This window comes from Bos indicus x Bos taurus, chromosome 5 (assembly GCF_003369695.1).
Source record: "Bos indicus x Bos taurus breed Angus x Brahman F1 hybrid chromosome 5, Bos_hybrid_MaternalHap_v2.0, whole genome shotgun sequence".
Taxonomy (NCBI): domain Eukaryota; kingdom Metazoa; phylum Chordata; class Mammalia; order Artiodactyla; family Bovidae; genus Bos; species Bos indicus x Bos taurus.
In genome coordinates this window covers 31,097,751-31,112,383 of record NC_040080.1, presented here as the reverse complement: position 1 = coordinate 31,112,383, position 14,633 = coordinate 31,097,751, and the positions used below count along the sequence as shown (strand labels likewise).

Here is a 14,633-nt window from a genome sequence, read left to right as displayed (position 1 = left end):
TGTAAATATAATATTGAAAGCTATAAAAAGACTTAACCAAGTGGAGCTATATACCATGTTCTTGGATGAAAGACTCACTAACATAAAATGTCAGTTACCTGATTTGATATATAAATTCTATGTGATTTCAACCAAACCAAAATGGGATACTTCAGAATACTATTCCGAGTACAACCAAGAAAAAATTTTGATAGAAAAGTTGGAAATTTTCCTACCTAATTGCAGAGCTAGTTATAAAACTATAATCAAGAGGACAGTTTTGTATAGAGTTAGGGATCAACAGATATAAGTTTTTATGTGATAAAGAGGGTATTTCAAATACCTGGGATAAGTATATATTGAATTAGTGATGACTGGACAAAGAGGTTGCTACCTGGCTTGGAATTTTTTAAAATTCTATTTTAAGAATGCCTCCTTTGATCCAGCATATAAGAAACTAGAAGAATCCTCTTCATCCTAACACTAAGTAAAAAGCTGAAAAATCAACAGATTTTCTTAGATCTGTCAGAGAGGTGGGATCATAGGGTAAGCTGCTGCCCTCATAATTGGAGAGACCAACAGGCAAATGCAAAGAATTGTGGCCAGCTGGAAAAGAAATCCACAACAAAAAATCTCCCTGGGAACAAGTTCTATGGTAAGAAAAACCTGAACTCTACCTGACAAGAGGCTCAGCATTGACAAATCTGAGGGATGAAAATTCCAGAAGGATCCAGTGATTAAGGGCCCCCACACTTCTGTGAGCTTTACTTCAAGAGCTCAATTAGGTTTCACAGTGATATCGAATAATAAATTTTTTGTGCTTCCAGCATGGGGAGGGGAAAGGGAACCATTTGAAATATTCCAGGGCACTCTGTTTATTTATTTATATTTTTTAAGAAAGCCTGCTTTTAGAGGGAGCTAGTAACCAGAGGAGACAGGGCTCAAGACCATTCCCATAGAAAAGAAATGCAAAAAAGCAAAATGGCTGTCTGGGGAGGCCTTACAAATAGCTGTGAAAAGAAGAGAAGTGAAAAGCAAAGGAGAAAAGGAAAGATATAAACATCTGAATGCAGAGTTCCAAAGAATAGCAAGAAGAGATAAGAAAGCCTTCTTCAGCGATCAATGCAAAGAAATAGAGGAAAACAACAGAATGGGAAAGACTAGGGATCTCTTCAAGAAAATAAGAGATACCAAAGGAACATTTCATGCAAAGATGAGCTCGATAAAGGACAGAAATAGTATGGACCTAACAGAAGCAGAAGATATTAAGAAGAGGTGGCAAGAATACACAGAAGAACTGTACAAAAAAGATCTTCACGACCCAGATAATCACGATGGTGTGATCACTGACCTAGAGCCAGACACCCTGGAATGTGAAGTCAAGTGGGCCTTAGAAAGCATCACTACGAACAAAGCTAGTGGAGGTGATGGAATTCCAGTTGAGCTATTCCAAATCCTGAAAGATGATGCTGTGAAAGTGTTGCACTCAATATGCCAGCAAATTTGGAAAACTCAGCAGTGGCCACAGGACTGGAAAAGGTCAGTTTTCATTCCAATCCCAAAGAAAGGCAATGCCAAAGAATGCTCAAACTACTACACAATTGCACTCATCTCACACGCTAGTAAAGTAATGCTCAAAATTCTCCAAGGCAGGCTTCAGCAATATGTGAACCGTGAACTTCCAGATGTTCAAGCTGGTTTTAGAAAAGGCAGAGGAACCAGAGATCAAATTGCCAACATCCTCTGGATCATAAAAAAAGCAAGAGAGTTCCAGAAAAACATCTATTTCTGCTTTATTGACTATGCCAAAGCCTTTGACTGTGTGGATCACAATAAAATGTGGAAAATTCTTCAAGAGATGGGAATACCAGACCACCTGATCTGCCTCTTGAGAAATTTGTATGCAGTTCAGGAAGCAACAGTTAAAACTGGACATGGAACAACAGACTGGTTCCAAATAGGAAAAGGAGTTTGTCAAGGCTGTATATTGTCACCCTGTTTATTTAACTTATATGCAGAGTACATCATGAGAAATGCTGGACTGGAAGAAACACCAACTGGAATCAAGATTGCTGGGAGAAATATGAATAAACTCAGATATGCAGATGACACCACCCTTATGGCAGAAAGTGAAGAGGAACTCAAAAGCCTCTTGATGAAAGTGAAAGTGGAGAGTGAAAAAGTTGGCTTCAAGCTCAATATTCAGAAAACGAAGATCATGGCATCTGGTCCCCCCACTTCATGGGAAATAGATGGGGAAACAGTGGAAACAGTGTCAGACTTTATTTTTCTGGGCTCCAAAATCACTGCAGATGATGACTGCAGCCATGAAATTAAAAGGCGCTTACTCCTTGGAAGGAAAGTTATGACCAACCTAGATAGCATATTCAAAAGCAGAGACATTACTTTGCCAACAAAGGTCCGTCTAGTCAAGGCTATGGTTTTTCCTGTGGTCATGTATGGATGTGAGAGTTGGACTGTGAAGAAGGCTGAGCACTGAAGAATTGATGCCTTTGAACTGTGGTGTTGGAGAAGACTCTTGAGAGTCCCTTGGACTGCAAGGAGATCCAACCAGTCCATTCTGAAGGAGATCAGCCCTGGGATTTCTTTGGAAGGAATGATGCTAAAGCTGAAACTCCAGTATTTTGGCCACCTCATGCGAAGAGTTGACTCATTGGAAAAGACTCTGATGCTGGGAGGGATTGGGGGCAGGAGGAGAAGGGGACAACAGAGGATGAGATGGTTGGATGGCATCACTGACTCAATGGATGTGAGTCTGAGTGAACTCTGGGAGTTGGTGATGGACAGGGAGGCCTGGCGTGCTGTGATTCATGGGGTCACAAAGAGTCAGACATGACTGAGGGACTGATCTGATCTGAGTAACCAGAGTCTAACCTGCTGGGGCATTATCAGAGCCCAGCTGACCTGGGCGAAGGGAGATACCCAACTCCAGCCATTCTAGCTATCCTGTCCCACCAATGAGGGGTTGGGGGACTGAAAAGCACACCTGAAGTTCACGGTCCAGAGGCACAGACTCACTAAGAGCCTAAGACCCATAGGACCATAGAATGCTTTCTCTCCCTCATATATTACCATAACATTACTAAAGGCCTATTTATAGCAGTTCCTTTCATCCAGTACATCTTTTCTGGCTATGAAGGAAAAAAAAAAGGACATACTGAAATTAAAAAGAAAAACTTTTGAAAGAAACAGAGAGAGCATCAGAATCAGACATGGCAGAGATTTCAGAGTTGGTAGACTAGAAATGTAAGACAACTATAATTAAGATGCCAAGATCTTTAATGGAAAAAGTAAACAGCTTGCAAGAACAAATGGGCAATGTAAATCAGAGAGATGTAAATTCTGAGAAAGATCCATAAACAAAAATTTTAGAGAACAGAAACACAGTAATGGAAGTAAAGAATATCTTTGATTATCTTGTTGGAGATAGTTGAGGAAATAATCTCTGACTTGAAGATATTTCAGTAGAAAACACCAAAACAGAAAAGTGAAGGGCAAAAGACTGAAAAAAAATTCCAGAATATCCAAGGATGTGGAGCTATAGAAGATGTAACATACAGGTAATGGAAATTCTAGAAAGAGAAGAAAGAGACAAAGGAATAGAAGAAATATTTTTAAAAATAACAACTAAGAATTTCTATCAAATTAATGTCAGACACCAAACCACAGATCTAGAAAGCTATGAGAACAATGAGCAGGATAATTGCCAAAAACTATAAACCAGATATGTCATTTTCAAACTATAGAAAATCAAATATGACATAATTTCCTAGAAAAAGCCAACCTTACCTATAGGGAAGGAAAATAATTATATCTTACTTCTCCTCCAAAACCATGCAAATAGGAAAGGAGTATAGAAAGAATTTCAAAGTGTTGAGAGAAAAAAATCCACCAACCTAAAGTTCTGTACCCTGCAGTTATCCTTCAGAAGCAAAGAGAAAATACTACATCACACAAATATTGAGGAAATGGTTCTAGTAGACCTGCCTTGAATGAAATGTTAAAAGAAGTTCTTTAGAGAAAAAAGAATAATAAAGTTCAGAAACTCAGATCTCAGATAAAGAAAGGATGAGCTTCAGAGAAGACTTAAGTAAAGATGGGCTTCCCTCTTAGCTCAGTTGGTAAAGAATCTGCCTGCAATGCAGGGGTCCTGGGTTTGATTCCTGGGTCAGGAAGACCCCCTGGAGAAGAAAATGGCAACCCACTCCAGTATTCTTGCCTGGTGAATCCCATGGACAGAGGAGCCTGGCAGGCTACAGTCCATGGGGTTGCAAGAGTCAGACATGACTTAGTAACTAAAGAGAAAAAGAGATAAGTGCAGATAAATTTAAAACTTTTATTTTTCTTATTTGCAATAAGTCTAGCAGATAACAGTTCAAAATAATATCAAAATGTTTTCAGTGATGTATTCTTATGTATGCATGTTTTCTTATATATAAGTGAAATAAAATGATTAATTACAGTGATACAAAGGATGAGAAGGAAGAATTCAAATCGAAAGATATAATCTACCAAAACTCACATAGAAAGAAACAGATAATCTGAATACACCTATATCTATTAAAAAACCTGAACCAATAGTTAATATTCTACCAATACAGAAAGTACAATATCCAGATAGATTCACTGTGAACTTTTCCAAACAATTAATGAAGAAATTATACTAATTCTATACAACCTCTTTCAGAAGATAGAGAGGCGATACCTCCTAATTCTTTGAGGGTAACACTGCCCTAATACCAACACCAGAAAAGGCATTACAAGAAAAGAAAAGAAAACTAAAATGTCTCCTGAACATAGGAGCAAAAATTGTCAACAACATAATAGCAAATCAAATCCAACAATATATAGAAATAATTATACATTAAGACCAAGCAGGACTTATCCCAGGTATTCAGGGCTGTTTCAGCAATAGAAAATCAATTAATGTAATCCATCACATCAACAGGTTACAGAAGAAAAATCACATGCTCATATCAATATGTGCAGAAAAAACATTTGGCAAAATTCTACAACCAATCATGATTAAAAAAAAAAAAAAAACCTACATGAACTTGAAAGATAGAGGAATGTCCTCAAGTTGATTTTTTAAAAAAAACCACCAAAAAGCATAGCTAATATCATAATTAATGGTAAGAAATTCAAAGTTTTTCCACTAAGATCAGGCACGAGGCAAGCATGTGTCCTCTTAAATTGCTTTTCAATATTGTACAGGGAGTCCAACTAAATGCAATAGAACAAGAAAAGGAAGTAAAGGTATACAGATTTGAAAGGAAGAAATAAAACTGTCTTTCTTCCCATAGGACATGATCATCTCTGTAGAAAGTCTGAAAAAATTAACAAAAGAACTCCTGTAACTAATATGTGACTATAGAAGGGTTGTAGGATACAAAGTTAATACACAAAAGTCAATTATTTTCTAGTATGCCAGCAGTAAACAACTGGAGTTTAAAAACATATCATTTACATTAGCACCTCCTAAAATAAGTATAAATTTAACAAAATACGTACAAGATCTACATGAAGAGAACTATAAAACTCTCACTAAAGAAATCAACTAACTCAATACATGGAGAGAGATTATATCCCACATCCACAGATAGGAAGATTCAGTATTGTCAAGACATCAGTTCTTTCCTATTTGATCTATGTATTCAATGCAATCTCAATAAAAACCACAGCAAGTTATTTGTGGATAGTGACAAACTGATTCTAAAGTTTACATGGAGAAGTAAAATACCTAGGCAGCCAGCAGTAAAATACCTAGAACAGTCAACAAAATATTGGAGAAAAAAATGTTGGACAGACACCACCCAATTTCAAGACATGCTATAAAGCCATAGTAATGAAGACAGTGTGACATTGGTGAAAGAAAAGACAAACAGATACATAGAACATAATAGACAGTCCAGAAAAGACCTACATGAATTGTAGTTAACTAATCTTTGAGAAGGGAGCAAAGGCAACACAATAAAGCAAAGATAGTTTTCTCAATAAGTGGTTCTGGAAGAACTTGACCCACATGCAAAAAAAATCAACAAAAAATCCTGAATCTAGACACAAACTTTAGTTTTCACAAAAATAAACTCAAAATGGATTACAGATCTAAATGTAAAATGTAAAACTCTAATACTTCTAGAATATAACGTAGAAAACCTAGATGACCCTGGGTGTAACTGTTAGCCACTCAGTTGTGTCCCACTCTTTGCGACCCCATGGACTGTAACTCATAAGGCTCCTGTGTCCATGGGATTTCCCATACAAGAATATCGGAATGGGTTGCCATTCCCTCCTCTAGGGGATGTTCCTGACCCAGGGATTGAATCTGGGTCTCCTGCATTGGTAGGCAGATTCTTTATCATCTGAGCCATCAGAGAAGACCCTAGGTTTGGTGATGACTTTTTAGAAATAACACCAAAAGCACAATCCATGAAAGAAAAAAATTATAAGCTAGATTTTATTAAAATTAAAATTTTCTGCTCTATGAAAGACAATGTTAAGAAACTTAAAAGACAAGCCACATACCAAGAGAAAATATTTGAAAAAGCCATATCAGATAAAGGACTGTTATCCAAAATACATGAAGAATGCTTAAAATCTAACAATAAGAACACAAACAACTTGTTTAAAACGTGGGCTAAATACCTTGACAGATCACCAAAGATACACCGATGGCAAATAAACACAGAAAAGAGATATTCAAGTTTGCATGTCATCAGAAAACTACAAATTAAAAAAAAAAATGAAACACCACTACATATCTATTAGAATGGCCAAAATCTAGAACATTAAATTGTGCAGAGGGTGTGGAGTAACAAGAACTCTCATTTGTTGTTGAGCTCTCATTCCAAATGGTATAGCCACTCTGGAAGATAATTTGGCAGTGTCTTACAAAACAAAACATATTCTTCCCGTAAGACCAGCAAGTATGCTCCAATGTATTTCCTCCATAGAGTTGAAAACTTATGTCCATACAAAAATCTGCACATGTTTATAATAGTTCTATTCATAATTGCCAAAACTTGGAAGCAATCAAGAAGTCCTTTAGCAGATGAATAGACTAAAGTCCATCTGGAAAATGCATTATTATTCAGTGCTAAAAAAATTATTTACCCAATATGAAAAGACATGTAAGAACTTTAAATGCTTATTGCCATGTGAAAAAAGCCAATCTGAAAAAGCTACATACTGTGTGCTTCCAAATATATAACATTCTGACATAGGCAAAACTATGGAGACAGTTAAAAGGTCAGTAGTTACCAAGGGATGGTGGGTAAGGATGGATGGATAGGCGGAGCACAGAGGATTTTTAGGGCACTGACAGTGTCTGTATGATACTATGATAGTGGATACATGTCATTATACATGTTTTCAATCCCATAGACTACATAACACCAACAGCGAACCTTAATGTAAACTCTGGACTCTGAGTGATAATGAGGTGTCATTGTATGTCATCAACTATAATGAATGTCCCACTCTGGTGGGGGATGTGGATAATGCGGGAGGCTATAAATGTGTGCAGGTAGAGGGTATATGAGAAATCTCTATCTGCTCACTCTTGTTGTGAACCCAAAACTGCCTTAAAAAGCAAAAGCTTTTACATATTTAGAAGAAAACACCTGGGAAAATATTTGTAACGAATTAATATCTAGAAATATTAGTAGGTCTTGATATAGAAAAAATTTTACTTTCCTGGCCATTGTTTGAGAAAGAGTCCTTTGGGGAAAACCAGTATACTTGGGAAGAAACGGAATGTCCAGCATGTGGATATTAGATGATAATGACAATTGATATTAGAGATAAATGAAATTGTTCTCTAAAAAATAATTGAATAATTTAAAGCTAGAGACAGAGGGTAGGAATGGGTCCAGAACACTGGAAGGAAGGAATGTGGAGAGAAACAAAGGAATGAATTAAAATTATAGTCAGGAAACCCACTTTTCTGGAAAACTAGGGCTTGCAATTAACTAGAGCAATCCCTTGATGTTTGGGATAAAGTTTTGCAATGGAAGTAAGAGGACTTTTATTGCATCTAATCCAGTAAACAATTTCTATCCTTCGAATGCTCTGGAAGGGTTAATATGAATTTAGACTCAGGGTCCTTTTTCACTTCCTATGTAACGTTAGTATCCTCTATTAAATATACATCCTCTCAAGTTTTGCACTGGGGTCTGGGAATCTAAGAGTAAGTTTGAAACAGATTCTAAGTTTCTTTAGCTCTAAAATGTTTTTATACTATAACCTAGAGTAAGCAATAATCAAAGAAATATTTCATGCGTAATTTTATATCTGTGTATTTCTTCTTCTTTCTGTAAATCTAATTTATTCTTTTGATCTGCATCAGTTTCCTCTTTGTACTTGTTTCTTCTCTTGATGCAGTGTTACCTTTACCTTGACTCTCCATGGCCTTTTTTGTTATTTTTGGCTGTGCTGGGTCTTCATTACTGTGTGCCGGCTTTCTCTAGTTGCGGCAAGCAGGAGCTAGTCTCTAGTTGTAGGGCACAGGCTTCCCATTGTGTGGTAGCTTCTCTTATTGTGGGGCATGAACTCTAGGGCATGCAAGCTTTAGTAGTTGTGGCTCCCAGGCTCAGTTGCCCCAAGGCATGTGAAATCTTCCTTGAGCAAGGATTGAAACCACATCCCCTGCATTTGAGGTAGATTCTTAACCACTGGATCACCAGGGAAGTTCATCCATGGTTTTCCATTCTATTTGGGGTTGTAGGTAGGGCAGGCATCAAAGAATGCATCTACTAACCAGACCTATCTAAGGCAGGGGTCCCATAAACCCCAGGGCCATGGACTAGTACTAGTCTGTGGCCTATTAGGAACGGGGGACATAGCAGGAGGTGAGCACTGGACAAGTGAGTGAAGCTTCATCTATATTTACAGGAAGCTCCCCATTGCTCACATTACTGCCTGAGCTCAGGAAAATAAGCTCAGGGCTCCCACTGATTCTGCATTGTGGTGAGGTATACAGTAATTTCATTATATATCACAATATAATAATAATAGGTATAAAGTGAACAATAAATGTAATATACTTACTGCAATGTAATCATCTCAAAACCATTCCCCCCACCCCATCCATTCATGGAAAAATTGTCTTCCATGAAACTGGTCCCTGTTGCCAAAAAGGTTGGGAACCACTGACCTAAGGAGTTTACACAAGGGAGTGATACAATCAGATGTTTCATAAACTTGTTACACAGATGAATAGCATTAACATTGTATTGAAACTTGTTAGATATGCAGGACCTTACTTCCTTTCCTACAGAATCAGTCTATGCATTTTAACAAAATTGTCCAGTCATTCGTGTGAATGTTAATGTTTGACTAGCACTGATCCAAGACATTTTTTTCTGATAAGGTGATGAAAGATGGATTTGGGAAGCAAAAATCTGAAGGTAAAAGATTACCTATATACTCTCTTCATTCTTACTGTGTTATTTAGGGTGCATGCTCAGTCACTAAGTCATGTCCAGCTCTTTGCAACCCCAGGGACTGTAACTCACCAGTCTTCTCTGTCCATGGGATTTTCCAGACAAGAACATTACAGTGGGTGGCCATTTCCTTCTCAAGTTATTTAGGGTAAGAACTGAAATACATAGTATGAACTTGTATGATCAGGTCACCCAAGACAACTGTTCTCTTGCTCTCTGCACATCCCCTGTCCAACCATGGCATGCTTCAGTTACACCCTACTCACATGACTGACCTTCCTATATACTTGCCCCTCCAGCTACTGATTATTCTAACTTCAGATCAGAACATCTCCACAGAATAGCTTATCAAAGGGGCAATGAGGGGGTGTGTCTCCTACTGGTCCTGGGAAACAAATGAGCCAACCTGAAATGAATTCCCCCTATGAATGGTAAGCTCCCCGCTCCTCCCCTGGAGCAAAGACTACCACCATGTCTTCCTGCCTGCCCTCTTCTTCATACACGGTGGGGCGTTGCTCCAGGGCATTGCTTCAGACAGGTAAGGCTTCTCAGTTAAACCGTTGATGTCTCTGTCACTGACTCCAGGCTCTATGTCTTCAGTTAGAGACTTAGGAGTATGGTGGGGGTGGTGGGGTGGGGGGAGGAAGGAGAGGGTGAGATGTATGGAGAAAGTAACATGAAAACATATATTACCATATGTAAAATAGATAGCCAATAGGAATTTGCTTTATGACTCAGGGAACTCAAACCGGGACTCTGTAACAACTTAGAGGGGTCAGATGGGGAGAGAGGTGGGAGGGAGGTTCAAGAGGGAGAGGAAGTATATATACCTGTGGCTGCTTCACATTGATGTACAGCAGAAACCAACACAAGACTGTAAAGCAATTATTCTTCAATTAAAAAAAAATCTTAAAAAAAAAGCTAGGCCAAGTACAGGGCTTGCTAGCCTATGACCCAACAGAATGAAAAAAGTAATTGTTGAAGAGTTTAAAAATATTTCTTCACTCTTCTAAAGGTTCAAGTGAAGCCGAACCTGGAGCCATTATTATAGCACGTTACTTGAATTTCAATAGGCAGTAAGGATCACAGAGGCTACTAATTTGTTTATTTCAACCAAAGATCAAAGACTCTTAGTTTATCAGTTTAGGAAGAAGAGTAAGTGGGATTACACTCTTCAAAATACTTCCAAAACAGTGACTAAAATCTCTTGGTCTTTTCAAGTCCTAAGAGGAAGTATAGAGTTGGTGGCTAACCAAAGACCCCAGAGAGTAGAATTTTTGGTTCCTGCTTTACTCTAGTGTTGTTATTAATAGAATTCCTTTATCTTGTTTCTAGGCCACTGGGCAGAAACACTCCTTTTATGGCTTAGCTTTTTCTTAAATTATCACAATACATTTTTATTGTAAAAATTTTATTGTAATAATTCAAAGACCTCCTTTGAATTCTTCCAAATTTTGAATCACAGGGCTTCCAGAATATAACTTTTGTAAAGATGTTTCCTATATACTTCTAACTCAAAATACCAGCAGCATTTCACCCTCTCTCCTTGAAAAAATCTCACTCTGATTGAAAACGTGTGTGAGTCATATGATAGAGAAAATCTGGGACAGGACGTTAATTGTTTACTTGGAGAGAACAAATTGCCTGGTAGCACAGGGCTTCCCAGGTGGCTCTGTGGTAAAGAATCCACCTGCAATGCAACAGACCTGGGTTCGATCCCTGGATCGGGAAGATTCCCTGAGGAATGAAATAGCAACCCACTCTAGTATTCTTGCCTGGGAAATTCAGTGGACAGAGGAGCCTGGTGGGCTACAGTCTCTGGAGTCACAAAAGAGTCGGACATGGCTGAGCACATATGTACACATTGTAGCCCAAGGCTGTGGCAAATTATGTCCAAATAAGATCTTACACATAAAGTCTGATTTTACACATACAGCAGATAACAATGTGCAGTGAGGATGTCCTTCAGTCATGCCTAGAAACTTTGTACTTAAAAGTAAAGTCAGGTATCTGTAATACATACCAATTTCAAAACTACCATCAATAATGCCCACCAGTGAAGAAGGGATATCAAACCTTCTCTCTATCTGAGTGATGGTGCTCTTCAGATAGCCTTCTGCCAGTGCTTTGGCAAAGTATACGAAAGACAGGGCACCCAAGAACACCTGGAAAATATGACAGGTCACACTTAGTCTAAATCCAGCCTGACCTAAAACTGGAAATTTGATAAACAAAGAGACAAACACAAACCAAGAACCATGGAACAAGCTTGTTACCATCGACGATTTCATTCAAGCACAGTAACAGTCTTCTTCCCACCTCAAGCTCAGGTGAAGTTCTAAAAATTCAAATTTTCTTAGAAGTAATAGATTTTCATTTATAATGTATATCGAATTTCTTTTTTCCCTTTCACCTCCCCTCCCCAAAGGATATTTAAAGGTGTCTTGGCTTTGAAAAGAAAATCCATTGCTTGGGGAAGCAGAAGGAGGAAGGAGCCATTGAAAGGTAAGAAAATAAAAACCATAAACTAGACACTTAACATGTTATCACAAGTCTATTACTCATGACTGTATTTCACAAGGATGGTACATGTTCCAGCAGGAACACAATAGACTGAGAAGTAGAACTACTATTCCTAGTGATTAAGTTCGTATTAAAGTTAAATCAACACTCAGATTCTTATTCAATGAACAAAATATTTGTTTGATATCTGGCTTGTGTGTTTTGTTATTCCTGGGTCTGTGATGGAGTATCCATAGGTAGATTATATGGAAAAAGCATTGAATATGTTTGATGTGAAGAAGGTACAGGAACTTGGAGACACATTGAGTTCCATTTAAAAGGGAATTCTGTCCCTTACCATGTGAGTAAGAAAGTCAAAATTTTTGTTTATAGAACAGGAATAAAATGGATGTTTTGTAGATTAAATGTTGCAACTGTGCATAGCATAGTAACTGATCAATGGTAGATATTTAATAAATAATAGTTTCTTTTACCTCTCTTCTTTCTGTTTAGGAGGGACATTCAAGTAAGCCAGAAAAGTAATTAGAAATTTAACCTGCATGGTCAAGCAAAGATTGCTTTCGCTGTCTGGCAAAATGTGATTTTCATAAATGTCATCTAAGATCACTTTTTATTTTTCATTTTAAACTTTGTATTTTGTACAGGGGTATAGCTGATTAACAATGTTTGTGATAGTTTCAGGTAGAGAGCAAAGGGACTCGGCCATGTATGTATTCTCTCCCAAACTTCCTTCCCAACCAGGCTGCCATATAACATTGAGCAGAATTCCATGTGCTATAGAGTAGGTCCTTGTTGATTATCCATTTTAAGTATAGCAATGCATACATGTTCATTTCAAACTCCCTGACTATCCCTCCCGCCATCCTTCCCCCTGGCAACCATGAGTTAAGATTATTTTTTAAAATGGAAAAAATTTCTCACTTGTAGTTACAATGTGTAGAAAATATCTGGATCGGGAGCCAAGAGCATGACTCTATCAAATTCTCTGACACTCTTCAGTTAACCACTTAGGGTTGTTAATCACTTAATTGCTTGTTACCTTTAGTTGACCACAGCAGGGTTGTTTCTCCTCTGGGGAGGGATATTCTGTTTGAAAAGAAAGCCTCCCAACAGGTTGCATGGAATTTTTGCTGAATAACCGGATATTTTCTTTGGATGAAGTGTCCATTTTGAAAAAGTTCCTTGATTCTGATCTGTCAAAGTTGATTTTTAAAGTAAAAAAAAAAAAAAATTAGTACACATCCAGTTTTAATTTCCATGCAGTTTGTGAAACAATGATTTTATTTCACAGTAGATCACAATTCTGTAGACATAACACTATGTGAAGCTCCCTTATTTTACCACAGTAAGTTGGCAAAGTTTTTCAATTAAAATCGACCAGGATAACTGATTAAGTAATCCTGCTATTGGGAGTCTGTAGCCAGCATTCTTTCTCAATCCCTCCAGTAAGCCTCATTATAGCAAAGAATAAATTTAAATGTTGCCTTTGGAATAAATAAAGAGGGAGAATTTTGCTAACTTTGTGGTCTTGCCAACTAAAACTAGAGGCAAGCAGGAAGTGAGGAAGAGGAATTCAGCCATTTGAATATTGATTCATTGGAATTAAGTCTTTAAAACCTTTAAATCTATTATCTTTGTGGAATGAATAGAAAAGACTGATGCCCCTGGTAGATGCCTACAATACACTGTGACTCCTGTAAGGCTGTAGCATCCAAAGGAAGTCTTAAAACATGGGTGGGGGGAGAAGGGGACCACTCTGTGTAACATTGTAGTTTGACAAATAGGGAAGCTGCATGATTTATGCCTCAGGCTTAGTTTTCATTCAGGCCCAAGTAGTCTTTGGTGTGCTTTTAAGTAAGATACCTCCTTTCCTGAGTCTAATTTCCCACCCTCCTTTGTCCTTACCAAATTTTTCACAGGTTCATATACTCTAAACTTTTCTTTTGATTCTCATCACTATTTACATATCCTATGCCCCCACTTCTTTAGGATTCCATATAGCTCACTGCCTGCCTGCTAAAGTGATCTTAGTGAAGGGATTTAGAAATAAAATAACTTCTGGATCACCCTAATGTTTATTTGATGATGTATTTATACATAAATAGAGATTTTCTATATTCTCATCACATTAAAAGAATGACATTAGGGATAAAACTCAACATTCTGTGGTAGAAATTTAAAATGATTTTATATGTGTATTACTTTGCCTTTATGTAATGATTGTTCTATGCCTATCCAATCTCATCTTTCATAGTTTGAATTCATAGATAGTATCTCCAGCTGACTTAGTGGTAAAGAATCTGCCTGCCAGTGTAGGAGATGCGGGTTCAATCCCTGGCTTCAGAAGAGCTCCTGGAAGAACGCATGGCAACCCACTCTAGTATTCTTGTCCATGGAGAAGAGTACAAAGAATACTCCATGGAGAATCCCATGGACAAAGAAGCCTGATGGGCTACAGTCCATGGCGTCTCTAAGCCAGGTGGGCTATGGTCCATGGCACACTACAGTCCGTGGGGACACAATCGAGCTACTGATCACCCACATGCATGTGTATATTACCTTGACTTTATGTAATGCTTGTTCTATGATACTCAGTATCATCTTTCATAGTTTGATTTCCTAGATAGTATCTTAAATTGAAAAATCAAGAAATAGCAGTGAACAGAT

At 37.7% G+C, this 14,633-nt stretch overlaps 1 protein-coding gene across 6 annotated transcripts in view; it reads right to left on the bottom strand.

Moving 5' to 3' along the window:
• Positions 1 to 14,633, bottom strand: part of SLCO1C1 (solute carrier organic anion transporter family member 1C1) — an 81,683-nt gene that overhangs the window by 57,369 nt on the left and 9,681 nt on the right. For 5 of the 6 annotated variants that reach the window (XM_027541478.1, XM_027541473.1, XM_027541476.1 and 2 more), the window contains exons 2-3: positions 13,006 to 13,159; positions 11,467 to 11,608 (exon numbers count right to left, since the gene is read on the bottom strand). In XM_027541478.1, coding sequence (XP_027397279.1) covers positions 11,467 to 11,608; positions 13,006 to 13,134 — 271 coding nt within the window. In that variant the 5' untranslated portion in view covers positions 13,135 to 13,159. Of the gene's footprint in view, positions 1 to 11,466; positions 11,609 to 13,005; positions 13,160 to 14,633 lie in introns of those variants that run through there. The other variant, XM_027541477.1, reaches the window with a different exon arrangement.